The sequence below is a fragment of the Centroberyx affinis genome, unplaced genomic scaffold (assembly GCF_046629955.1).
Source record: "Centroberyx affinis isolate AG114_WGS23_722 - 3 ecotype Tasmania unplaced genomic scaffold, CSIRO-AGI_Caff_v1 ptg000122l_1, whole genome shotgun sequence".
Taxonomy (NCBI): Eukaryota; Metazoa; Chordata; class Actinopteri; order Beryciformes; family Berycidae; genus Centroberyx; species Centroberyx affinis.
The window spans coordinates 675,282-703,208 of record NW_027278823.1 but is presented as its reverse complement, the minus strand read 5'-3'; the positions used below and the strand labels follow the sequence as shown (position 1 = coordinate 703,208).

The window sequence follows — 27,927 nt, the reverse complement described above, 5'->3', positions numbered from 1 at the left end:
TGTGTGTGTGTGTGTGTGTGTGTGTGTGTAGAATTAAATCGATTTTAAAGTAAATCGAATTACTCTAAAGTCGGAGCAGTTCCTTAAAAATTAGGAGAAAAAGTTGGCCTAATATTTTTTTTAATGTTTCAAACAAAATCACTGAAAAAAGTACTCAAGTAAACACAGTCCAGTTTCTCTCGTGGAATTGCAGTGTGAGTCTACATTATTTAAAAATTTCACCACAGCCATTTCATGCCCCCAGTCAGAGGACTGCCGCTGGGTGATGCGCCTGTCTGAGGCGATCCAACAGCGCCATCTATAGTCAGAAATAGCACCTGTGCCATTTTCCACCCTGACACCACCTCACTATCACAGCAAAACACAACACAGGCCGGGCTAGTGAGCGTCTTGGATAAGGACAAGGAAGACCATCAAGATGTCTGACATGGAAGATGATTTCATGTGCGACGATGAAGAGGATTACGACCTGGTATTTGCACAATCAGTTGAAATTGCTTAGCTTGCTTTTGGGTTTTATTCCGCTGTGGAAAACGAGGGCTAACAGTAAACTAGCGAGGACACGAGCTAACGTCGGCTATTTAGCTAGCTAGCTAGCTCGCTGGCTAATATGAAGGCAAAAGGGGAGCTAAGCTGACAGGAGGGAGGACTAGCCTGCTAGCTAGCTAACGACAGTTTGTTTTAGCACCATGTAGCCAGCCAGCTACTTCTCAGTTCCAACACTGAAACATTAACCATGCTAACGTTCGTTGGCTAACTTAAGTTCAGCCGGCCCTGTCTGTTTACTCCAATCATGAACAGCGAACCAGCCAGTTAGCAAGCCGTTGGCTAGCAGAGTCTGGTATTTGCAGGTTGATATTGAGGAACAACCTGCTATCGTTAGCGGTAGCTAGCTAGGAGTTTCGGCTATGTTCTGCTAGTTAAGCCCATTAGCTACCACTGCATGATTGCACGATTTGAACTTTGAGATGCATGTGTGTAAACTTAGGAATACTCGGAAGACAGCAACTCAGAGCCCAATGTGGACCTGGAGAACCAGTACTACAACTCCAAAGCCCTGAAGGAGGATGACCCCAAAGCAGCGCTCAGCAGCTTCCAAAAGGTGGAGTGGTACCCCGAAATACGATCTACTAAATGCAGCACTCTGCATAACGTTACTTTTCGGAGGTCATATTTTACTCCACTCACATTTTGACATCTACAGAATGTATTAACAACTGACGATCCTGTTGTGTGCTCAGGTGTTGGAATTGGAGGGAGAGAAGGGAGAATGGGGATTCAAAGCATTGAAACAGATGATCAAAATCAACTTCAAACTGGTAAGCAGTGACACACATACACGTCTGCTGTTTTCTGATCTCCCAACAGACATGAAATGTTTCTTTACAATGTGGTTTTCTGTGTCTCAATCCTGCAGACCAACTTCCCAGAGATGATGAACAGATACAAGCAGCTGCTAACGTACATCAGGAGTGCTGTCACCAGGAACTACTCGGAGAAGTCCATCAACTCCATTCTGGACTACATCTCCACCTCCAAACAGGTATGAATGAGTCATATGAGACAGAGAAAAATCTATCTGGCAGTTACATATATCCTTGTACATGACGTACCGCTACCAGGAGTTTTGACTCTGGGCTGTTGTGTTTCCTGTGTTATTAGATGGACCTACTACAGGAGTTCTATGAAACCACACTGGAGGCTTTGAAAGATGCAAAAAATGACAGATTATGGTTCAAAACTAACACAAAGGTAAGCAGGGCTTCTTCATTATTTCCATATGGAGTCTTACTGCCATTTCCTAGTTAAAGAGATGCTTGCATGTCTTCTTGTTGTCCCATTGTTGTTTCTGCTGTTTCCCTGTAGCTGGGGAAACTGTATCTAGAGAGAGAAGAGTATGGAAAACTGCAGAAGATCCTTAGGCAACTGCACCAGTCATGTCAGGTAAGTAGATGCCATTTTTTCCCCCTTTTTCTAAATGTTTAAAACAGCTTCCTAAACAATGTATTCTTCTGCTGTATGTAATCCCTAGCCCGCACAAATCAAAGTTTCATATTGAAGAAAATATTTCATTTTTATTCAATCTGCGCAAATATTTAAGTGCTGAAAAAGCTGTGGCCATACATATTGCAATTGATATTACAATATTCAACAAATCATTGCTATTTTGTCAGTATTGCATTGCCAAAATACATCCTTGCGTCTAAAGATGTAGATTTTGAGATTTTATTGATCCCATTAAAATGTAATCAGTGAAATTGTTATCATGAGTTGAGAGGGTGGCATAAATGAAGCTCCTCTGTGAAAAGCCAGTCACTCAAGTTGTCTTTGCTTTTCTGCATTGCATTCAAAATCTGTTGTCTTGGTTGGACACTAAAAAATTGCAGCTTGTAGCTGGCAGATCTTGCATATGTGGTATTGTGGTTGCACAACTTGTTGATAGTTTGGTCATTCAACCCTAAGATAAGCAGTAAATTGCTGGCAAAAGTATCTCAGACAAAACAGTTCTTCACCAGAGGCAGCACTTTCCTAAAAACTTCTTCAATGGAAAAGAAAATCTGATCTGCTCTGAGCTTTTATGTAGGCATGTAGATATACATGATGGAAATGATTATTTGATCAGTGGTGTTTTAAATCTTAATCAACTACAGACAGATGATGGAGAGGATGACCTGAAGAAAGGCACACAGCTGTTGGAGATTTACGCTCTGGAGATCCAGATGTACACAGCACAGAAAAACAACAAGAAATTGAAGGCCCTGTATGAGCAGTCGCTTCATATTAAATCTGCCATCCCTCACCCACTTATCATGGGAGTCATCAGAGGTATGATGGTGTCTAGAGGGCTTCCTACAAAGTATTTAACTCCCTCATTTACATAGCTTTGTGTCAGATGTGATTGTCCTGCTGCGTGCTGTCACAGCTGTTTGTTCAATGACCTGTGCTTGTTTGGTCCTGAGCAGAGTGTGGTGGGAAGATGCATCTGAGAGAGGGTGAGTTTGAGAAGGCTCACACAGACTTCTTTGAGGCCTTTAAAAACTACGATGAGTCTGGAAGCCCAAGGAGGACAACATGCCTGAAGTACTTGGTCCTAGCCAACATGCTGATGAAGTCAGGAATCAACCCTTTTGATTCTCAGGAGGTGTGTGAAACCAATTGTTACTATCTGAAAAGTTTACTTTTAAGTAGTGTGCATATACTGTATATGTAAAACAGGAGAGAGCAGGACACTACCTAGCTCGCTGGTTGCCACACAAGTTTGTCCAATCAGATTGTTTGGCTGAAACTGTTTTTATTTGTTATTGTATTGAATTAATGCAAATTTACATAACATGTAGTAGTGAGCATAACTTTCCCTTTTTTTTCCCAAAGGCTAAACCATACAAAAATGACCCAGAGATCCTAGCAATGACGAACTTAGTAAGGTAAGCATATATTCACATATTACAGTTTTGAATTTGATTATTACGCTTCCTCAGCAAACGAAGTGTCACTGCAGTGAGCTACCAAATTATCCGCCTCCTTATTTCTTACAACTCTAATTTGATTGGTTGAAAATGTTTTATCGTTGTCTTGGCATCCAAAAAATGTCTGAGATCAAACCAAAAGTATAGCTATCGTTATCCTTTTGGATGTTTTTATAGTTACAGTTGTAGCGGTAACACTTAGAGCGATTTAAATCTTTTTATAGTGATCTTCAGTTAGCATTCTAGATGTGAATGGGCCTTCACTGTATGACCTTTGGTTAGTATTTCAGCTTTGCTTCTCATTGTCCGTCCCATGCCTCTAGTCATCTGCTTCCTCATTTGCTCTCTTTAGTCCTCATGTTTAAGTAAATAACAGGCATTGTCTCTAATTGCTCAGTTTCCTTGCATACATGTTAAATTTCTATTACATAAACAAGAAACTGAGAATGCACACCCAAAACTGTAGGAAGAATGGAGTGTTTACATGGAAGGCTTAATATTTGGGAATGTGTTGGAAACCATCAGGATGAGAGATTTTGTTGTGGGTCGTGAAGACACAATGTATAGAGTTGTAACCGAACGACTGTTTTCCCTTCCAGCGCCTACCAGAATAATGACATCACTGAATTTGAGAAAATCTTGAAAACAAATCACAGTAACATAATGGACGACCCCTTCATCAGAGAGCACATAGAGGGTGAGTGGTGAACGTGACTTCAGTTCACGTGTGTTGGGTAAAACTTTGTCTAAATCGTACCTGATGTGTGTTCTTGGGTTGCAGAGCTGCTACGGAACATTAGAACTCAAGTACTTATCAAACTCATCAAACCGTACACAAGAATACACATCCCCTTCATTTCTAAGGTAAGTCCTCATAATACAAATGTCCTGCAATGTGGATTTATCTGTTGATGTGTTTCCTCTCTAATACTATACGCAAGTTATAACATTGGGCAACCATTTGTATTGATGCCCTTATTACTTTTTCACGACTGTTTTAAATTATTTATATTGTGTAACAGGTCTCCATGGAGGACCAAGTCTGCTGTAACGATGAATTAATGCATAAATCTACTTGTAAAAGCACAGAGTAAAGGAGAAATAAATGAATACACGAATCAATCAACAAATTAAAACACAGAAAAAGCTTAATACGTTAATAAATATTATCAATAAAAAAATTGGAAATGAATAAATAAAATAAACCAATAAATTGATCAGTTGATACATTTATTAATTTCTAAAATATGAATTACCACAAACACAAAATATTTATTTTTTCTTTCATATATTTATTTAGGCGTTTATTGTCACAGTTCCTTTTATTTTTCCTTCTTGCTGCTGAGTTTTGAGTTTATCTGATTGGTTTTGAATGGATTTCATCACCCCAAGGTTGTAGAATTTTCTTATCCTGTAGAAGATCCTACAACTGAAGCTAAAACATGAAAATCACCAAAACTGGAGCGGCGATATGCTAATAAGGGGAGTCGGTGGGCGTGGTGTTGTAAGATTCAAGAGTAGCAATCAAACTTGAACTGTTGGTGAACATTCAGCCACTTGCAGCCACAAGTCGTGTCCTGCAGCCAGAGCAGCTAACTCGACAAAAATTCTCAGCCAGTCACTCCACATGAAAAAGGCAAGGCAGAGGAAGTTTATTTTTATAGCACATTTCGTACACAAAGGCAATTCAGTGTGCTTTACACAAGGTATATAAGACATTAGATAAGAAATACAGGATAAGATAAAAAACAAATAAAAAGAGATAAAGTGTATAAGAAGAGATAATGAAGAATCAAAATACACAAAAGAGAATAAAGATCAAGTTGCATAGGCAGTGCAGAATAAAAAAGGTTTGAGCCTAGTTTTAAAAGTGGTCTTGGTGTGCGTCTGAGCTCTTCTGGGAGTTTGTTCCAGCTCTGTGTTGCATAATAACTAAATGCTGCCTCACCATGCTTAGTTTTAACTCTGGGAATAGTTAGCAGACCGGTCTCAGATGACCTGAGGGGCCTAGAGGGTTCATATGGTAACAGCAAGTCAGAGATATAATCAAAGCATGTAATCAGGCAAGGCATTTCTTCCAGCTTCGTTTGCCAGAGTCTCTAGCCATCATTTGCCTGTGGGAGTCTCTAGCCATCGTTCCCATATGACTTAGTTGGCTAGCTGGCTAGTTTCGTATATGAACAATGGTGAGCGAGCAAGGCGAAGGCTGTTGATCTAAGCATTCAGACATTGATCAGTCAATTGTGATACAGGTACTGTGGGTACAACCTACAAGGGTTTGAGTGACACACCCTCATTAGCACATGTTGGAAGTAACTGAAATTGAACTGCAGCAATAAAATCACAAATTCAACCCACACATGAAAAGCAAACCAAAAAAAAAATTTCTCAGTTCCTTTATGCATTCATCTATTTATTCATGTATTTCCTTTTTGATTGTGCTTGCAATGTAATTTATTCATATATTTCAATGTATTTCCCCTTTCTCTGTGCATGTACTAATCTATATAGTTATTGATATGTAGGGCTGGGCGATATAGTTGAAATCAATATCACGATAATCATAAGGATTTTTCTTGATATCAGTATATATCACGATATGGTTCATGTATGCAAAATCACATTAAATAATCAAATTAATGTTCATCTCATTGAACCAAATGGTGATGTTAGGTGTGATGTCAAACAACACAGAAATATTCAAATAATATTCCTACCATACCTAATTTTATGAGAGTTTTTAAGTAAAATTTGCTTGTCATCATCAATTTAGACAGCAGAAATGTGTGTCACGATATTAAAATATCTTCATATCATCATGATATGATTCCGCTGAAAGACGATAATATAGAATCATCACCCAGCCCTATTGATATGGCATATTAATAGTTTAAATTAAAATTAACTCCTCCATAGCGCTCTTGCAATACACATAATATTTGCAATATGACCTACAGTGTGCTGAAGTGTGTGCATTCTTGTTAAATCAGCCTAATTGTTGACAAAGTATTGACAGACATGAGGATGAGTGATGCCTTTTGCCCCTCTGTTTCAGGAGCTGAACATTGATGTGTGTGATGTGGAGAGTTTGCTGGTGCAGTGCATCTTGGATAAGTAGGTTTCTCACTCACATGCCTGCTGAGAAATCGGTTCCAAAGAAAAACTAGTTCCCTTTCTATAAATAGTTGTAGTTCCTCATAGTTTGTGGCCCTTGGCCCTGAGAGAAATCAGCTGGCATGAATCGACAGTTTCAGTTGGATCTTACTCATAATTGACTGCTCGTTCTGTAAAAGTAATTTATGTACTGTATGGGTTTGAGTCGCACCTCTGCTGTAATGGTTCACTGATGTAAATGACTTGGTAGGAAGTGAAGACATGGCTTGACTCCATTGTTTGTCTTTGTTTACAAGAGTGGCACATTGGAATTTCATACACATAACTTGCTCACTCTTTTTAAAGGACAGTTGTTTTTTGTTTTTTTCAACCTGAGCCCTATTTTCCTAGTTTCTTTCCATCATGCTGATTGATTCTGATCAAAATTTTGTCAATTACCTCACTGTAGATCTTTGTACTGTACAACCCAAAAGGGCCCAGGGAAACTCAGTCGAACCCTGCCTATTTCACTAAGTGTTTGTTGTTTACAGCATATGCTCTGTTATCCCACAACAGACTTGGCAGCCAGATCAGATATACGACCACAGGAATTCTCAGGACATTTTATTGAATTAACATATCAAAGCTTTTCTAAAGAGCTTGACTGAAAAATGTGGAGAAATTGGAGATGACTGACTTGTGATGTGTTAGACTTATGATTGATTTTGTCATGCAACCACTGCAGCTGTGCTCTGATCACCGTGTCTGTCCTGTTATTTCTTTTCAGCACAATCCATGGCCGCATCGACCAAGTCAACCAACTACTAGAACTGGACTACCAGAAGAGAGGAGGGGCTCGCTACACAGCTTTAGACAAATGGACAAATCAGCTGAACTCACTCAACCAAGCTATTGTTAGCAAACTCACATGATGGCATGTAAAAATCAAGAGACAAGGAAAATGGCATGTTTGAATGCATCCATACAATATGCTACTGTGCTTCAAGTATACCTTATGAGATGAGATACACAGCACAGGTTTTGAGAATCCCACCAATGTCAAGAGGAAACAATCTCCAAGAGCCCCGAGAACGTGTTGAAAGTGTGTTGTTTTTGTCTGATGAGATGAACACACCGACACCGATTTCTGTTTTTGATGTAGCTGATTGGCAAACCCTTTCGTATGCAGCACTCAAATGCTTCAGTTGTTTTAAAAAAAAAATGTCCAAATGTGTATGAAAACGTGTACACAGTATTTAATGTATACTGTTGCTTGGTGGTAATAAACACAGATTCCTCTCAGCACTAAAAGGATTCAGCTGCCTTTGACTAGCTACATCGTTTCAACTGTGTGATGGGCTAAACATGTCGAATTTAATTTGAGTAGAAGTTTAATAAAAACCTTTTTAAATGTAATCAATGGAAGCATAAAGGATTCTTTTTTTCCTTTAAGTGAATCGCTCATCTTGTTGCTCGCTCAGATGTTATTTCTGCACTCATGACGTCCTTTTTTATTCGCTGGTAATAGCTTTCTGGGCCTCTAGGGCTTCCGTTCCAGGTGACTCCCATTTTTACATTGACAGCAGTTGTATAGCAGCAACTGCACAACCACAAGCTAGTCCAAGAAAGCAGCTAGCGCAGCAGCATCCAGCAACAGTTAGCAGTGGGGTCTAGTAGGAATTGGGTGTGAGTCGCACTAAGGGTTCAGTGAATTTTTTTTTTTACAATGAAGAGAATAAAAGCTCTCACATCCTGACGTCCACAGTGTGGTCAATGAGTGTCTCTCGCGGTATCAGTGACTGACATGGATGCAAGTGACAGTAAGGTAAACAATTTCTTTCAGGATCATCTGTTTTTTGGGGGGCTTTAATGTTTGTAGCGTTAGCCTGTTGTAACGTTAGGGGACAGTTTATTCAGCCTAGGCCCCAAAACGGAGTAACGTTAGTGCTATTCAAAAAGCTTCTGTTCCTTTTTTAATTTTCAGATAGCATTTTATGGAGACGAATTAATGTAGTTAGCTATTTGTGTGGTCAGATACTGACGAAGTAGCCAGTTAGCTAGCTAGGTATTGGTTCTTGTCAGGGCAACAGCAAGCGAATCAGTTACGTTAGCTAGCTAGCTAACTTTAACGTAATTTGCCAACTTGGCTAGCGAGCTAACGCAGCTAATCGTAACCACAGCTCTTTAAAACGGGTAAAATGGACAGCTTTTCTTGTCTTCTGCTGCGATGTAACGTGTATTTCAGGCGCTTCACAAAACGGCTTTCGAGATGCCATGACATGATATTCTATGTATTATTTCCAGCAGGTCAGTCTAGGTTAGCTAAGCGAGCTAACGTTAGCTAAGGCTAAACGTCTCAGCTGTCATTTGACGGTGCTTCTCCGTCACTATCATCGTGACAGTCCAGTAAGGGGAGATATCTGTATTTTAGATTAATGTTGTATTACGGTTTGGACTGGGAAACCTTACAAACTAAAGATTTCATTCCCGTGGAAACATCACGTATGAAAAGACTTGTCAGGAGCGGCAGAATAGTTTCCTGGACCATCCGTGGAGGAATGTCTGGTTCTTCTGCATTTATGGCATTCCACTGACTGTTTGCTATGCAGAAAGTTCAGCCTACTGTCTTATGTTTGGTTGTTTGAATGGCTTAGGACAAATGCCTTGAAGTAGCCTATTAGCGCAATGAACTCTGACGTTTGCCTGGCTTACAACACGGGGCTCTTAAGGTCATAGCTGTGTGCCCAGGTAGTGTTCAGTATTATTTCCTGACTATTTGGGTTTGAGAATTGCGTTGTTTGTAGTAGCCTGGAGTTGTGATATCCTTAATATCAGTCCTGATTTTTATCTATGTGCAAACTTGCTTTCATGCTCATGTTCTGCTTTACTGTAGCCCACCCTTATTCTACAGTAAAAGAACAGACAGATACCATCTGATAGTCTTTGAAAGCATGTGTGAGAGTGAATGACAAAGGCTTGCAAAAACAAAGGCTTGTGAGATTAGTAGCCCCCAGTCTACTTGTTCCTAGTTCTGTCATGCCCAACGGATGCACATCTGGGCCTGACCTCATTGCCTTTTCCACAATCGGACCTATTCTCTCTCTCTCTCTCTTCCTCTCTCTCTCACACACTCTCTCTCTCTCTCTTTCTCTCTCTGTCTCTCACACTCTCTCTCTCTCTCTCTCTCTCTCTCTCTCTCTCTCTCTCTCTCTCTCTCTCTCTCTCTCTCTCTCTCTCTCCCTCCCTCTCATACACACACACACACAGTCTCTTTGCAGGCTATACAACCTGAACAGCTGTCTGAATTGTGAATAAAGCTTGAATCAAGAGGTGGTTCCTCTGACCAACGCTGTATCTCCCTGCACACCTTTTTAGGAATAGTTCGATTTTTTTTCTGGGGTCCATAATTCAAGATCTGTTGCCGATGCAAACAGGGTCTCAGCTCAATACTATGGCTTGCTGTCTAATTAGCTTATCCTGTAGTACTGTCCCTACTTTATCCTCTCAGACTTAATCCTGTAACAACTCCCTATCGGCTGAACTGAACCATCGTACAGTCCTAAACCCAACTAGTCCTAAACCCTCGCAATCATATAGATCTGGGCATGGAAGTTGCTTTCACACCCTAGTGGTTCTTGTTTTTCAATATCTTTATTTACGACTGTAGTATTGTTTTTACTGAACTGGCTGAACAGGCTCCATCCGCCACAGCTCTGTGTAGACGGGTCAGGACCTATAGATTAGCCAAGGAAAAGTGAGAGAACCACCCACAGACGGTGGCAGTGGGAAACAATGGCCGTCTGTATGACAACTGCTGGCTGCACTGATACTCGATTCATGCATCCCGACCTCTGTTTCAGAGAATGGAAGGAGCGTCTTTGTGCTCTGAACCCTGTCAACTCTCCTCATCCTCCCCACAAAATAGCAGATGATTTTGATGTGGCCTCTTGGTCAGAGCTGCCATTCTGGGTTAGGCCTGATAGGAGCTGGTCCAGTGTCACCATGATGTCAAATAGGGAGCAGGCAGAGGTGTGAAAGATGGACACAGTCAGCAATGAAAAAGACAGTGCAAACACAACACGAGAAGTGCAGTAATGTTATTTTGCCAGTTTAGGAAATCATTTTTTGTGGGCTGCCACGGATAAATCTATGCCTGGGGAATATTCATAGTTGGTAATTTATTTTCCAATTATGATTCCACTATTTAATACTTTATGGCCTAGGAACAGTGTCTCAACTGGAAATTTTTGGGAGTGATCTTGGCTATATCAGCCATATCACTTCGACATTTATAGCAAGTTCACAGTAAGCTGAGAGACTTTGTGGTTTCGGCAAGGGGATTGGGGTTAGGTCACTTTCTCCTCTGTTTACTTCTTCTGACAAGTATGCTCAAATGAAAGATGTTTATCTTTTTATTGATACTAACAGACCATATTGTGTTGATTTAAGGACTTCAAAATTTGGAGATGGAATTGGGATTTTTATATTTTTTCTTAGCCATTCCTTTGGTAGATGGGGACAATAATATGTTGAAACCCTTGCTCTCTTGGTAGGTCACATTTGCCGTGATATCCATCAAACAATGGCATCTTTTGAGTCGATTTAAACACTTTATTTATTGAGGAGATATGCCTGGTTGTTATTTGGTGTCATACTCAACCATATCTCCTGATATGAGGCAGTCTCTCTAGATTTTTACAGGACACAGTCTCTTGTCTGAATCTACGCCAGTGAGACTTCAGATGTGCCTGGGTTTGTTAACTTTCTTCTCAGTCACAGTGTTTGTGTCTGGGGCAAAGCCTGCCTTGCTTTGACCCAGACCTCTAGCCTTTGGCCTTTCTGCAGCCTGTCTGCACCCTCTCCTATGGTTTGTATCTGGAGGCCAACAAAACCAGACAGACTAGAAAGAGACTTAAAGTTACAATGCATCGCAGAGGAAATTCCTGAGGACATGATTGTCTTTGCCTGTTTTTAAATATGTCACAGTTCTGACTGGGTAGCAGTTATGATTGATTTAGATAGCCTTTGAAGGTATGCATGTCCTGTAGTAGGTTATGTACTTGTCTTTGGCCTCAGAGTGCGTCTCGGCTCTCTGTGTCCTCTGTAATTTTATGTAGCAGTGGTGCTTGGGGAGTAATTTTAGTTTTGGTTCCACATCCATCCCTGTTTTGATCTAAGTAATGGTTCCAAGGCAGTTTTGTGGTGCTAAAATCATTGTTGCTTGGATACTTAATCACATAATCATAATAAAAAATATTATTTCTAAACATTAGGACTAAATGTTTTATGTTTTAGGGGTAAAGTTGTGCTGGTGTTTTTGCTGCAGTGGGTCACCACTGCTCAAGTAATACAAAGGAAACACTGTAACTGCCTCAGTCGAATCCTTTTCCCCGCTTCTTTTTTTTAAATTTTTTTTTTTAGTTAAGACACATACAAACACAAACACTTATTTCTACAGTGGTACAGTTGTACCTAAGTTTGATATTTTCCTCTTTTTTCTTCTCTTGTTAAGGAAAGCCTACTAGGCTAGGGACATAAATTGGAAACTAGCAATAGCTATTCTCTGTATGCAGAAAGTAATTTGCATCAACTGGTCTGTAACCAGTTGAAGTGGCACTATGTTAATATGCATTGTCCCCATCAAATAAACTAATAACTAAATACAAGGAAGGCTCTGTGGCACATGATTGGTTTCCATCCAGTTTCCCAGCTGACCCCCACTCCCTTAGTGAGACTTGACGAGTAGTTGGAGACTAATTTTCACAAATAGTTGACTGCAATATTTAGGTTTAACTGATCCATTTAGTCTTTAAGTTGCTGTGTGTCTCATAACAAGCCTGAGTCTTGTGTTTTGTCTCTGTGCCCTCAAAGAATATTGTGTGTCAAGGGTTTTCCATTGACTAGGGGTTTGTAGAACAAGGCACTTTGGGCCTCAAATCCAAGCCCTGATGTGTGTCCACTTTCAGCTTATATGCACAATCAATATTGAATAATTTTTTTAGCCATAACTAAGCAGATGATTACCATAAATACATTTCACCCATCTCCTTAAAACATACCCCCAAACCTCCTTTAACTTGAACAAGTTTAAGAGGTACAGAGGAGGTCGAATCCCCACTAAAGACTGAGCTTGGGCAAATGATAAGCACTGGCTCGCTTCATTATGGACCCCATGGACAAGAGACTGGTCAGTGCTTAGTCCTAACCTCTGTGTCCCTAGCTGCAGTTGTGTTAGTTACATAAGAATTTGACTATAGAAAATCGCTTGGGGCCTTCTTTGACATATTGTGCACTTTGCCTAAACCCTTGGCAGGTGTGTCACATCATCTTTGAACTCAGACATGTTTTATGTCCTTGTTTTGAGAACTGATACCTTTTTTATTGCTGACTGTAATCATTGAAGATTGTTAGCTGTCTGGGGAAGTATGAGGAAATGCAATGCTCAGCTTTGATTGCCCTCAAACAAATGAGGAAGCATGAATGCAGGAGGTTGGTTAGCCTGTTGGTAGCCTATATACAGCCCATCTTTGTTTTTTAGAAACTCAAATTTCTCATGCATGTAGTATTTGAGTTAAAAAGTTAAAAGTCTGGGGTTAGATCATACCACACTGTAGGTTTTACAGGTTACTGAGAGAACCAGTTTTTATTCTGACTTGACCGAAGTTGGCAAATGGTGTCATAAATCGTGCAAATTATAAGCCCTGGTGAACTAGCTTAACTAACCTGCCCACACTTGTAAATGTCAAGTCATTTTTTATGTTTTTGTTTTAAACTGTGTTGATGTGGATTGTTGTTACCATCTTACTGTGTTGCCATCTTACTGTGTAGGCCTTGGCATGGCCTAAATTATTTTGGTAAGGGTGAAGAGCTTGATAAAGGAAGAGCAGATAGAGTTGTGACTGCGTAGGAGGTTTCACTGACTTGGGCGATGTTCTTTGGCATATTTCTCACTCAAATGTGTCACTTAACCATGAAGTGGTCGCTGTTGTTCATCATGTGACAGTAACAGCAGTAATGTGCATTTGTCATTGTGCAGGATGTGAAGCTGTCAGCCGAAGTGGAACCGTTCATCCCACAGAAGAAAGGCCTTGAAGGATCCTTAGTCAGCATGAGTCTGTCTGGAGAAGCGGGTGGAGGAGGAGGAGGAGGGGGCGGAGGTGTAGGGGGAAGTGGTGGAGGGGTGGAGACCACTCCCATACCCAGCTACCTCATCACCTGTTACCCCTTTGTCCAGGAGAACCAACCCAACAGGTACCATTACTCTGCCACAACAGGGGAGAGGAAAGGAATTGAGGGAGAAATTTGGGTAGCAGTCACTTAGCCCCATTTAACACTGAGCCATTGATACCAATGGCTCTGGTTCATGATAATCATGGATATTGCCAATGCTGACCACATTGGCATAAATATTGCCATTCCCTGTGCCCATGCCAGTGGGTGGAAAGCCTGGTGTCCCCATTCTGATCTGCCTGAGGAAAATTCACTCTCTCTCGGCCATATTCATACACTCCCCTAAGTTTAAAGACACTCCAGCGACTGTTCTATTTTCAGATTAACTCATTTACTGCACTGTTTACTATAACAAGAAAGAGTGCACATCCTGTCCCTGATGTTATTCTTCACAATAGAGATCATGATCAGATCCTTTAAACAGTGTATTTAGTTAGAGCCATTAGATTGCTCTGTAGTTCAAGATTGCTTAATTCTGAATGGACACATCCCTTTCCACAATTCATGTGGAACCACAATCTGTGTTTCCAGTGGCTCTTTTCTTTGTCTGGAGTGATCTGCTGTATCCTGCACACATCCGTTCCTTTGTTTCCTTCCTCTCCATTTTGAATACCAGGAAATGCCCGCTATAGAACACTGGTTGTGAAAATGTCGTCTGGATCCTTATCAACTATGAGCTGCTCCATCTCTGCATACCATGTACACACCCCCCTAACTAACCAACCACCATCCACACCACTGGGGCATCACAAACTGTAGGCTTGGCATCACCCTTTCTCTTCATCTTGTATTGAGGAGCGAACTTTCAGCGGGCAGTTTCAGCCTTCCCTGTTTTTCTGCGTGTCCAGAGAATCTAAACTGAGAAATGTTATGGATATGGGGAACTATGTCCAAAGAACTTATCACAATGATGTGTTGATGCAATTCTGGCCATTAATATATTTAAGCATTGTCACATGAGAGGGAGTGCTGATATACAGTATAACCGTACTCTCTCATATCTGTTGTTTTGTAAACAAAGCTATTTATCAAGTAATGATCATTTGAAACAATAGATTATGATTTTTGACTTGCATTCTTCTCTTCCAACAAAAGCATTTTCTGCAGGATCCACTACCACATAAACTGTTTATATTACAACACCTGTAAAGCAGAGTGATACATATAGTGAAACATACCAGTGCTGTTATACTGTATATCAGCACTCATGGAATGCCTCCTGTCCAATCAAATTACTCAGCCGGAACCAATTGTTGTATAGGATAAGTGTCTTTTTTTTCAAGAAAGATTTACCTAACATAGATTTACCTAAAAACACTAATCTCACTGTTACCTCTCTCTCTCCTTCACAGGCAGCACCCTATGTATAATGGAGGGGAGCTGCGCTGGCAGCAGCCCAACCCCAGCCCTGGTGGTCCGTACCTGGCCTACCCCATCTTGTCTTCCCCCCAGCCTCCTGTCTCCAATGACTATGCTTACTACCAGATCATGCCTGCCCCATGCCCACCTGTGATGGGCTTCTACCAGCCGTTCCCTGGTCCCTATGCTGGGCCCGTGCAGGCTGGCGTGGTCAACCCTGTCTCAGCAGATGTCAGTGAAAGGCCTCCCCCTCTGGGACAAGCGTTTGGGCTGGCCAATCAGAGGGGGAGGGGCATGGTCCGACCTAATCTTCTGCCAAAGGTACAGAAGGTCAACTGCTTTACTTTGATGCTCTCACACTGACGTCACAGGTTATTTGTCTCACTAGATGCAGTCACCACTCTTCCTCTATCTAGTTTCTATTGAGCATGTCCTGCCTGCTCTTTCTTTCTGCTACAGCAGCAGCTGGGTGTGTGCCAGCCCCCGAGGGGTCGCCGACCCCCGACCAGGAGTGTAGCGGTGCAGAAGGAGGTGTGTGCCTTGGGGCCCGATGGCAGAACCAAGACGGTCCTGCTGGTGGACGCAGCACAGCAGACTGGTATGAATGTTGCACCAACAATTAAACTTGCATCACAATCCTACTAGAACATTTTGTTGTTTAAAATGTTCTAGTCCGCGTCTGGTCTGGGATCAATTTCCCATTTTTCTAAGAGCACCTGAGGTTTTTGAATTCCTGAAGTTACCCTTTTTCTTTAAAAATGTACAAGTTGTTGCAAGTAAGCAAGTATCAGCATGTGCATGTATGCTGTTATTGGCTCTGGGACTGAAAACTGTTTGAGTAGAGATAGGTTGAGGATTGGTGGTGTTCTCAGTCATGGCAATAGGGAAAATCTCAGTTCAAATCTCCAACTAAGTTCTTAGTGACAAATTCAAAGTGATGTTCTTTCCTCCTTCCTGTAATTGAAAGGAAGCCAACACTTCAGACATTCCAGATCTAGTTAAAGTGATGTCGGCTTGTTTTTTCTGAAGAATCTTTCCTGCCAGTGAGGAAGTGGGACACAGTGCCAGTAAGAACAGTCTCTGGTCTTACAGGTTGAGGATGATGACGCTTGTGCCTGACTTCTGAAAGAACAGGAATGCAGAGTTTCCAGTTGTAAACTTCCCCATATGTGCGGTGCATGATGTCACTAATGACTCGTGCTCTTGAGAAATATGATGATTGTTGTTTTAATAGTTTGGAATTCCCACTTTATTATGGTTTCTCTGTCACATGAAAAAGCCATACTGTTATTCAAAACAAAGTAGGTACTACTTTGCACTAAATGAGTCTCATCTACATTATCCACACTTAAAAACATATTTTATAATAATAATAGCAACCCCATTCCCCTTGAGAATACTGTATAACCAGCTTGCTGTCTTCATTCCAGGTGTGAGTTAAAGTCTAAAGTTTCTCCTGCCTTTTCTCCAGATTTCCCTGGTGAATTGTCAGGACGGTGTGCTACCGAGCGGGCAAGCCCCCTGCTGTGGAAGAACCGAACAAAGAGAAGACGGGCGTCCCATCCAGCGGAAACCTACAGCGAGCAGGGAGCCAGTGAGGCAGATATAGACAGTGACAGCGGCTACTGTAGCCCCAAACACAACCAGGCGACTGGGGTTACGCAACGTACAGCAGAGACCACGGCAGCGCCCATGGTAACTTGGTCATTTAACATTGAACATTAGCACCAGACTTAAACTGCAGCATTTATTTTAGCTCAGGACCAGGCAAGTTGATGGTGGTTGAGGACAGTATCCATACATCTATTAGTGGAAGAGTCCTACGATCTGAGAGAGTTTTGTATCTTTACAGTGTGTCACATAGGTTACTATTCAGGACTGGGCAGATTTACCACTTGTCTATTATAGTTATTTTTTAGAAAAGGTAATGTTTAGGATACTTGTACTCAAGCCTTTATGGAACTTGTAAAGATGAGAGTCTATAAATATTCATAAAGGTATGCATTAATTCTTACAAAGAGCTTATAGGGGTTTGATAATAAATTAATATATCAATTGTGACAATTTTATCTTGAAAACAGTAAAAATTAATTTTTGTGAATTTATCACCTCGATATACACCCCAAACACTTAACTATAGTATTTGGAAGGTCCATGTTGGATCAAATTGCTTTCTGTATTGCAAGAGCAGTGTTTGTGAACTTCATTCTATAATTATACAGTCCTGAAATCTAGTCACAGTTGGTTTAGGCACCAGTGCGTATCACTGCGCAGTGGAAATACCTGTTGATGGAAAATACTTGTGTGCCTGTGTCTGTGTGTACTGCAACATCTATTTATCTTAATTCTTCTTTTTCTCTGCCCCTCCCTATTTTCTTTGTGTAGGGAGTAGAAGCTGGTGTAATGACAGGTAAGCTTGCTGTGATTTTTTTATTTTTTATTTTTTTTAAAGAGGTGGTAGGAATCAAAACTCTACTTTTCTAATCTGGCTCCCATTTTTATTTGTGGGATTTGTCATATACAGTGTATATGGCATATATAGTATATTACAAACAGTTGGAGCTTTCTCCTTTACCTCAGTGTTACTATTAATGTTTCTTTTATTTATGTAGCTGGGAGCTGGGTAAATGTAGCCTCTCAAGCTACCCAGAAGCCCTGGGGAGACAGGAGCAGCCCGTTCCACAGAGCAGACCAGAGGAAGAACCCAGACCAGAGGAACTTCTCACAGGTACAGAATGTCCCACTGGAGTAAACCCTGAGTAAAGCATCACGTTATATCTTCAGTCTCCTGTCCTACCATGGCAGACTGGGATAAAAAAAAAAATGGCCTGTAAATTTGACCCAAACTGGCCCACCACAACGGACCTACAGATACTCTACACACCGCCCCGCTTCCTGAAATATGGACACAACAAAGTATTATTCTAGCCTATGTTTTTTAGAATCTTTAGAAAGAAGTTGGGATTTTATATATGGGGTGATATATTTTAATTCAAAATATAATGATGCCTTGAAGAAGGTGCGGATGCCTTTTTCAATTCTATAATTCTCCAGCTCCAGCACCTCAACCAAGCCTTATACTGGGTGAGCGGTGTCTTTTCTTCAGTTTGAATTCAAAATATAATAAAAAACCCCAACTTTAATCATCAGTTGTTGACAAGGTTTCCATGCTCTCTGTTCATAAATCACATCTCTGCACAATCCTGACTTTCCCTGTCATATTTACCCCCTTGTGCTTATCGTTCATGTGTGCTCAACTTGTAATTCTGATTTTCTGGCAGCACCTGAAGTGAACATAATGTTCGTTTGTTAGATTGACTCTGTTGCAAATTTATGCAGAATACAATTGGTTTGTCATTGTCAGTTAAGCGTATGAATGGTAGAATTTACCTAAGTAAATTACTCACCCACACACACCTACCTACCTCTATAGAGCCAACCAGCCTTTTACCTTTTTTGTATCTGTGTTGCTGGACTCACTGCTGACCCACAGGTTGAGTGGCCCACCAGGAAAAGTCCCGCTCCTCCAGATGGCCAGTCCACTCCCTGCCTGCCATCCTTTCCTTACTTAATAAAAGGACCAGTTTGTACAGACTGACAGAGGGTCAGGTCAGAAACTTATTTATGACCAGTGGTATCCTCTCTGACCCCCATTGCCCCCTTCTCTTTCTCCCTTTCAGGATTTCCACAGCGGCTACCCAGGGCGTCCGCACACCAACCTGAACCTGAACCCTAACCCAGCAGAACGGAGGCTACAGCCAGGAGGGGTCACCGGCACAGAGCTGACCCCCGAGCCGCTCTACTTTGAGGTGAGAGACATTTGCATGAAATTTAATGTACTAAATTCTCAATGCAGTGCTATGGTTACCATCACATTATACATTATACATTTTATTTTAAACACAGTTTAGGCAGAGTGTATTTGTTGTGCTAAAATGTCTTCTCCTCCATGTCTGTCAGGATGAAGATGAGTTCCCAGATCTGGCCACAGGAGGGGCGGTCCAACGCAACACCAAACCAGAAACCAGCCCAGTCCAGACACAGACACAGCCCAAACTCCCCAAAAACCTGTAAGTGAAACCACTTTTAGAGGACTCATCTCACTGAAGGCTCTTTATCAAGGTTATTTTTTTGGTGTGTGTGCACTCTTTGCCAAGGCTGACTAAGTGGTGTCTCTGCACTCTCCACAGCTGGATAACCTACCAGAAAACTCTCCCATCAACATTGTTCAGACACCCATCCCTATCACCACCTCTGTTCCCAAGAGGGCCAAGAGCCAGAGGAAGAAGGCCTGGCTGCTGCCCTGGCCACTGCACAGGAGTACTCCGAGATCAGCATGGAGCAAAGGAAATTACAGGTATCAGCACACACTCTGTCTGCTAGTCAGGTAATCAGAGACTGAATATGTTAAAGCTCATGACTTGTTCATGATTTTCCCTATTCTGGTTTTAACAATGCTCGGTTAAAGATTAACTGAATCCCAAGTAATTTCCAAAGGAATTAGTACCAACAGATCTGGTTCTCACCACTGTCTCGTCCCAGTTTAGGATTTTTGATCTTAGTTGAATTTGACTGGCTCAGGGTGTGATCCTAGTTCTGCTTTGCAGGAGGCACTCACCAAAGCAGCAGGGAAGAAGAGTAAAACTCCAGTCCAGCTGGACCTGGGAGACATGCTGGCAGCTCTGGAGAAACATCAGCAGGCTATGAAGGCCAGACAGCTCACCAATACCAAGCCTCTGTCTTTTACAGGTATCCCCAAACACAAACAGACATGTACATACTCACACACATACACACATAGTGCCTGTATGCTTACTTCGTGCCCTTCTCTCCAGTGGGTACATCGACTCCGTTCCATGGTTCAGGTTCAACCAATGTGCCGTCCATGCTGAAAGGCCAACAGCAGTCATACTCCGCCCCTCATAATGCCTTGGACTCCACTGCGCCCCGTATCAAGAGAGGGAAGGAGAGAGAGATCCCCAAAGTCAAACGGCCCACGGCCCTTAAGAAGGTAAATGGTGATTTAGCGTTAATGATTAGGAAGGAATAAGGAAGACATTATTCAACCTACACGGAAATGAATTGTTAAAATGAATGAGGATTATGGAACCAAGGAAGTACACTGCCAATGTTCCAAAGAGCTACCTTGTTTCTCAAACTCTGTTTGTGTTGTGTTCGGATAGATTATCTTGAAGGAACGTGAGGGGAAGAAGGGGAAGACCAGTGTAGAACCAGGGTCTTCAGGCCAGGAGGAGCACGGAGATGAGGAGCTACATTTTACTGATGATCTCGCACGAGAGCCTGCCTCCCAAGAAGGTGAGCACAGGGTCATGATCTCCTAATTGTACCCATGTCTCTTTTCCATGATATAATGCCTAATTGATTATTTCTTGTGTGCTGTGGGTGCCACAGAGAACGGTCTGAGCATGCCCAGTGATGCATCCCTTTCCCCGGCCAGTCAGAACTCTCCATACAGCATCACCCCTGTATCCCAGGGTTCCCCTGCCAGCTCCGGCATTGGGAGTCCCATGGCTGCTAACGCTATCACCAAGATCCACAGCCGGCGTTTCAGAGAGTAAGTGCACACACTTCACCCACATGGAGTGAGAAGCAGAGTTTTGAACGGGGCAGATCTTTTCTAAGAATCCCAGGAATTGGAATGTCACAGAACAGAAACACATGTTGTGGTAACACAAAATGATTAGCAACAGAAATATTTGTCCCACCCAAAAATCACAGAGCCTTGGCTGTGACAGGCACAGTCTAAAAGTTAATGGGTTCGTTTTAAGGGCGGGACTATACAATAAAGAATTGTAGAGAGTATGGCACAGATGCCTTGCACATTGCCCCTTCTCAGCAAAATGTATGCCAGTGGTCACAAACAGGGCTTTGTCCTTCGATGTCCTCCGCTGTAGGCCCATTGTCCCAGCCCACCCTGCTCTAACACATCCTGCATTTAAAGCCTCCAAAAGACCTCTGTAGCCAAGCTCCTCCTCTCCGCTCTGACCACCACGACTCTCGCTCCTCGGACCACATCACGTAGGCCTCCGATAGCTACTCCATCAAACCCATCCACTGCTGGGCGTATGCATGCTGTCCCATGGGTCTGCTTTTCTGAGAAAGATTGCAGGGCTTTTCCTGGTTCAGAAAAGGGCTCAGGTAGCGTGAGCATACCCAGCAATTAGTGAAACACTGTTGTCATGAACAGTTGTATGAACTTTGTGTAAGGCCAGATAAAGGTCTTATAACTGAAACATCTATTCTGTCAGTTTATCTATTCGGTGAGTTGATTTTTCCTACGCACCCATCACCTTTTTAAAGGTGTGCAGAAACCTTCCTCAAGCGCTCAGTTCAATGATCTAAATAATCATTAATCGTTAGAATAATAGTTTAGTTATCTATCAATTTTATGTTGTATTTTTGTATTTTTAAACTGAACATTAAATTGGCGCAGAGCAGACTGATGTCATCTGTTGTAAGTAGCATATTTTTAATAAAATATGTAATTTCAAAGAGCCAGAGGAAGAAGGCCCAGGTGTTTAGTATTTCAAAGCTCCCTAACACTGTGACGCTGCTGCTCCAGTGGTCTTACTGGTTGCCTTTGCTCCAGTGGTCTTACTGGTTGCCTTTGCAAGTATCAAGATAAAAGGCAAAAAGACTCATTCTTGACTGAACTTGGAGTGAGAGAGAAAGAGCTCTAAACTCAGAGGGAATCCATTAAGGTCTGGGGATTTTATATAAATTAGACATGCCTCACAATCTCTCTGTGTAAGGGAGAATTGGATTGCTTCGAGTGTGAGAGCAGTTGGAAGGCAGAATCAGTTGGGGAATGTTCACTCACCTTAGCGTAACTGCAGTTTCTTTGCATATTGTAGAAGTATTATGTAACCAAAACACACTTATAGGCTAAGGCCTTCAGCTAGCATTTCTTAGCACTGTTGGTCTTAGTTAATAGTGATTGCCAACTTGACAGCCACCAAAAAAAGATAAGATCAATTTCTGAACATCTGTTGTTCTGTGAACCTCCATTAAGATTTCCTTGCTCTCTCCTGTGCATTTTCCTCTGCAGGTACTGTAACCAGGTGCTGAACAAGGAGATCGATGAGAGTGTGACCCTGCTGCTGCAGGAGCTGGTTCGTTTCCAGGAGCGGGTCTACCAGAAGGACCCCACCAAGGCAAAGTCCAAACGCCGCCTGGTCATGGGTCTCAGAGAGGTCACCAAGCACATGAAGTTGCACAAGATTAAGTGTGTCATCATATCCCCCAACTGTGAGAAGATCCAGGCCAAAGGTGAGGGGTCAGGAATGTTACGGCAACACAGCCTTCTTCAACATCAATCCATACTGGCTCCATATCCATAGTGAGACATAGAAACCTGGCCATATGGAAATAAGCTATGTGCAGCGCCATGTTCAAAGTGTTCAGAGAGTTATTTCACTTCCTTTAGGAGAGAAATCCAACTATGACTGAATCATGTAAACTGGGGTTTTCCCCGTTATCGCATCACTAGAGTGCATGTAGAAGTGTCAAACAAATTATTAACCTGATTATTCCCAGTTACTGGGTTGTTAGTGTGCATGTAAATGTGATACTTGTCTTGAGGATCAGCCCTCCCTTTTAACTTTTATACTGCGTTAGATCAGGGCTTTTACCCACTGAGGAGTCAACATGTTTATGTTTATAAACATGTTGACATGTTGTTGTCAAAAACACCACCAGAGGGCAGTGCTTACAAACCCAGCAGTCAAAGATGGATAGATAGATACAGAGTGGTGCAGACAGTTCCTAGTATATGATATTATCAAAACATTAGCCTCAAGTAGTTAGCTGGCATTTTCCATTCTATCCATTTGAATATTATACATGTGAGAGTCCCTCATTGTTTCCCTGTGCTGCAGGTGGTTTGGATGAAGCTCTATACAATGTAATTGCCATGGCCAGGGAGCAGGAGATCCCATTTGTCTTTGCCCTGGGCAGAAAGGCTCTTGGACGCTGTGTCAACAAACTAGTGCCTGTTAGTGTGGTTGGCATCTTCAACTTCTCTGGAGCTGAGGTAAGGCGAACCCTCAGATATATATCCTTGAATTTTGTGAGTGACCATTACTTCATAGTATTGTTTTATATGTGATACTTTGTTGTGTCTTTGGCATTTGTTTGGAGTGCCTTATTTTTAGTTCTAAAACAAAAAAAATAGACACAGGAGGGAAAGCTCTGGTGGGATTAAATCCTAGACCAGTGGGGGGGGTGTTAGCTTTTTTTCCTTTTGGTTTTCCAGTGTCTGTGTACCTCTTCACTGACCCTGTTGAATCCCTCTGCCTCCTCCAGGGTCTGTTCAACCGTCTGGTGTCTCTGACAGAAGAGGCCAGGAAGGCCTACAAGGACATGGTTTCTGCTCTGGAGCAGGAGCAGGCTGAGGAGGCGCTGAAGAACGTCAAGAAAGTCACGCATCACATGGGTCACTCCCGCAATCCCTCTGCCGCTTCCGCCATCTCATTCTGCTCTGTCATCTCTGAGCCTATCTCAGAGGTCAACGAGAAGGAATACGGTAAGACACAACTGCTTCTTTTCAGGCTTGAAATGTAGAGCAGGTGTGCGTCCTCTTGTGGCCCTTTTGGCTGGGTGCTCTGCTATCATTAAAATATGTGAACATGGGATAACGGCACTCCAAAAATCCAGAAAACAGGAAGACTCTTTTTATAGTAGTATTGCAGTACTCCTTTCTCAAGGACCAAGTCTTGCTGTCTCCTGGATTTTTGTTGTGCTGCTATACCATGTTCCCCATGGTTTCCCTCATTTCTGGCTCTTTGTCATAGTGATATTTTTCACTTTAACTCTGCTCTCACTGAGATAAGGAACTATGGGGATCCCAGTATGGAATGCCTTCATAATGAATCTGCCCTGTAATCTCTTCAGAGACCAACTGGAGGAGTATGGTGGAGACTTCAGATGCCCTGGAGCCTGTAGAGGCTGAGCCAAGCCGCCCGGCTCCTCCCTCAGCTCCCCAAAGAGACAATGAGGTCCCTCCCGCTGCCACCAGCACTGCCGCCACCAGTGCTGCTGCCTCCAGCTCCGCAGCTCCCCAGCCCAGAGCGGGGCCGCTGACACAGGGTACAGGAGAGAGGGAGGAGGTCCGGGTCGACGACCGGCTGGAGCTGGCCTCTCAGCAGAGCACAGAGACTGGCTCTCTGGATGGGAGCTGCAGGGACCAGCTGAACTCTTCCATCACCTCTACCACCTCCACCCTGGTGCCCGGCATGCTGGAGGAGGCCGAGGAGGAAGAGGAGGAGGAGGAGGACTACACTCCCGAGCCCATCTCCGTGGAGGTGCCCCCCCTCAGCAGCCGCATTGAGTCCTGGGTCTCAAAGACCCTGGAGAACCTGCAGCTGGGGAAGAGCCAGGACAGTACGGAGGAGGAGGAGGAGGAGGAGGAGGAGGAGGAAGACGAAGAGGAGGCAGGGCAGAGTGAGGAGGAGGAGGACCTCGATTCGGCTGACATCACGGATACGAGGATGGAGGGCAAGGAGCAGATGGAGGCTAAGAAGATCACTGGTTGATGTCACCTCTCCTTCTCCTCCTCTCCTTCTTTTGCCTCCTTCTCTTACACACTCATTCCCTCTCTCACTGCCCTCCTCATAAGAACCAGCAGCTTTCCTCCTTTTGTTTAAAACCCCTGACACCAGACATAATCTCAGGTATCCGACAAACCAACCAACCGACCAACGCACACACACAGACCAATAACACACTCACAGATCCGCCGACCAACCTACAAACAGACGGGGTGGCAGACCAAAACCGCAACTAACACAGACTGAAGGGGCGGTATCCCTTCTTTTGGTCATGCTAACGAACCCCAACGCTTATTTCTTAAAAAACGCCTGTCTTGTATAGTAAAAGGATGCCCTCACCTCTTCGGCCCATAACCTGTTTACACTTGAATTTGAGGGAAGGTTTGCTTTTTCCTCCTCTGAAGCTGAACTCTCCTGGGAGCCAGGGACATTATCAGGGAGTCATTGTGGAGAGTTATAAATGGAGAACTGATACTCGTGCAGATACCTTGCTCTCTTAACTCCTGTGGTATTTTGCTCACAGAGGAGGAAGGTCGGGACCTTTTGGCTCCATCTTACTTTGTACAGAGCTCAGAAAGTTTACAGCTCTGCGTGTGTTTGTGTATTTTTGTGCTTGTGTGGGTGCATGCAGCTGTGCATTTGTGTGCTACCCATCACAGGCACATAGTTAGCATTGTACTTTGCTGTGTTTATTAGCTTTATCTTCCTACATAGTGTGTGTGTGTGTGTGTGTGTGTGTGTGTGTGTTTTTTTCCCCACTGCTCCACGAGGAGGGAAGGAAAGGCATGCATATGTTACCTATAGCTTGGTTGGTTTATAGTTTATACTCACAGAATATTACAGTGTCAGGGGTTCAGTTCTTCTACCAAAACCACTCCCATCCATCAGTCTTCACAGAAGGTTTTAATTTTTTAATGTTGGTCAATTTGTGTCCCATTCTCTATTCAAACGAAATAACATAGGAAAAATAATTTGACCCACTAATAAGAAGTGAGACAGGCTTTGTGTGTATATAACGTGTCTAGGTGGTTCTACTATGTAATGGTCTGTCATATTGATCTTGCCTAGTGTGACACTATTTGGGTTTTGTTTTCTATGGACTGGGATGGTCTTGAGTTGCTAGCTGTGCTCCATATAATGCTCCTGTTCTGTTTCCTCTGGTGTTTGTTTTCTGATGGTCTGTCCTCTCTACAGTAGGCTCACAAGCTGTCCCAGGGTAATGGCATAATTCAGTTTTTATTTAGAAGCCTATCTGATTTATCATCAACTTGGAGACCCTTTTATGTTCATCTTGAAAAGCTCTTTCGGAAGTGTTTTGGTAAATGAGATTTTGGAAGCGGACGTTAGCGGCAGTGTTGGTCACTAGGGTGGAAAACATTTCTTTTTAAATCGCATTTAGGCTTTTTATTGTAGTCAATTATATTATGAAACAGTCAGGAAACTTGAAAGGTGCTCTGTGATTTTTCTTTTTTTCTTCTTCTTTTTTCAAAGTCATGGTTTTTACCTGCATTGACTTGCACTAGCAAATGTTAGAAGCTTCTGTTAGCTAACAGTTGCTCCCAATATCTCAATAACCAATCAACCAAAAAGAAGCAGGTGTTTTTTGATAGACTTTAAGGGACTCCCAAGTTCATGGTAACTCGGATATGGTTGGGTAAAAACTGACAACAATCCTTGTGATGTTCATCCAGATTTGAACTTATCAGAGGTGTGTAGGCATGTTTTCACCGCCGGTCTTCACCCTGCCTCCAGTCGGTGCGTCACAGCAGAGGAGTTCTCTCATTGGTCATCTTTCAGGGGCGGAGTCACCACTGGAACTCAAACAAGTTGTCACAAAGTCATTATGCACATAATCATGATTAAAAACCCATGTAAATAGAAGTGTATAAAAGAGATTTTGAATTTACAGTGTATTAAAAAAAACAATCACCTTGTTCTTAAAGCCATTTGATAGAAACTAACATTTTATCAGTTGGAATCCAATTTGATAATGGTATTTGATAGTGAATCATATAGTGAGCTGTTAGCCAGTCGACGATGACGCTGTGTGTTAATACAGTATGTTGGGCCGTATGCAATATGAAGCCCTGAGATGGGAGAAGACAGTGTACTGTATATCAAACTTGGGATTTTGAAAGTCTTTCTAGTTTGATAAAAGGTACGCTGTGTGTAGGCTTTTTGTTGCTCTCACTTCCATCAAAGTGTGTTTGGAGTGTGTTAAATGACAGCAAGTGTGTTCTTTGCACTATGTAAATACAGTACTAGTAAAGGTCTTGTAACTAATGTGAAAAAAAAAAACAGCGGTTCAATGAAGTACTTTTTTCAGCGTGTTCCTCGTCTTTATATGGATATTTAAAGTTGTCTCTTTCAGACTGTACATCACTAGCAATATTGTTAGAGGCCATTTCTCATATGCCGTTATCATACTTAACTATCTGGACTGATGATTAATATCATTAAAATGTTGTTTTAAGTAAATCATTTGACTGTTGCCTCATTTTCTATCAAATGCTGGCTATTTCACAAGCACACACACACGCACACTATGAATGCAGTTATGCTGCACGACCACTGGGAAGGGACAAAGTTCTGCTGTATATTCTATGTTTTCGTCAGGCTGGAAGCTGAATCAAGTATCCAGTCCCATCTGAGTCTTTGTGCTGCAACATCGAATGTATTTACATACAGTAGTCAAGCAGTAAGGTTTATGTCTAGAAAAATGAAATGACTAAAGACTAGAATAGGTTTTTCTCCTTACACTTTGTGAATTATTCATTTTAGTTTATGAATCAGTACTAAGTAACTGTCAGTAATGCTAGTTTGTCTCTGCTTACTGTGTGGTTGGTAAGAAGTGATACGTGTTGTGAGGGATAACTACACTCTTCAGTAGGCGTTTGGCCTATTGTTCTGATTGGAATCAAGTCAAACGGAAATGCAAATGTCTCCAGCCCGTTCCCCTTCCTCTTGTGTGTTCATGCAGGTCATTTGAATATCACATGCCTCAGATACACTATGAAATGTCCATTGTCGGCTAACTCAAGTCAGCCTGAGCTATCAGTAGCAATTGGGGAGAAGCTGTTCTCTCGGATGGTAAACCCTAGTATGATGAAATAGCTTAAGAGCACGCATTTCTTATTGGGACGAGCCAAGCTAAATACTGAATTAATAACATACACCTAAACAGCATCTCTGAGGTGCTGGGAAAGCAA

General features: G+C 42.3%; 2 protein-coding genes across 2 annotated transcripts; both read left to right on the top strand.

Annotated features, from left to right (window-relative positions):
- Positions 1-338: 338 nt before the first annotated feature.
- On the top strand, positions 339-7,958 carry cops2 (COP9 signalosome subunit 2). Its single transcript, XM_071528741.1, has 13 exons — positions 339-472; positions 989-1,102; positions 1,242-1,319; positions 1,418-1,543; positions 1,663-1,752; positions 1,867-1,944; positions 2,652-2,826; positions 2,964-3,142; positions 3,373-3,425; positions 4,067-4,164; positions 4,249-4,331; positions 6,523-6,581; positions 7,348-7,958. Exons 1-13 carry the CDS (start codon positions 419-421, stop codon positions 7,490-7,492), a joined length of 1,332 nt encoding a protein of 443 aa, XP_071384842.1. The 5' UTR covers positions 339-418; the 3' UTR covers positions 7,493-7,958.
- A 238-nt stretch (positions 7,959-8,196) lies between these two features.
- On the top strand, positions 8,197-27,158 carry secisbp2l (SECIS binding protein 2-like). Its single transcript, XM_071528766.1, is given in 19 exon segments — positions 8,197-8,385; positions 13,597-13,811; positions 15,143-15,470; positions 15,609-15,747; positions 16,621-16,844; positions 17,535-17,559; positions 17,762-17,877; positions 18,830-18,958; positions 19,110-19,223; positions 19,340-19,436; positions 19,439-19,506; positions 19,757-19,898; positions 19,985-20,160; positions 20,333-20,465; positions 20,562-20,724; positions 22,219-22,439; positions 23,048-23,202; positions 23,475-23,694; positions 24,063-27,158. Coding segments are annotated over 19 exon segments (3,327 nt in total). The 5' UTR covers positions 8,197-8,364; the 3' UTR covers positions 24,704-27,158.
- The last annotated feature ends 769 nt before the right edge of the window (positions 27,159-27,927 follow it).

Coding starts and splice junctions, on each gene's coding strand:
- cops2 (XM_071528741.1), top strand. CDS start 419: ATGTCTGACATGGAAGATGATTTCATGTGCGACGATGAAGAGGATTAC. Junction 1,320..1,417: donor TCAAAATCAACTTCAAACTG/GTAAGCAGTGAC, acceptor TCAATCCTGCAG/ACCAACTTCCCAGAGATGAT. Junction 3,143..3,372: donor ACCCTTTTGATTCTCAGGAG/GTGTGTGAAACC, acceptor TTTTTCCCAAAG/GCTAAACCATACAAAAATGA.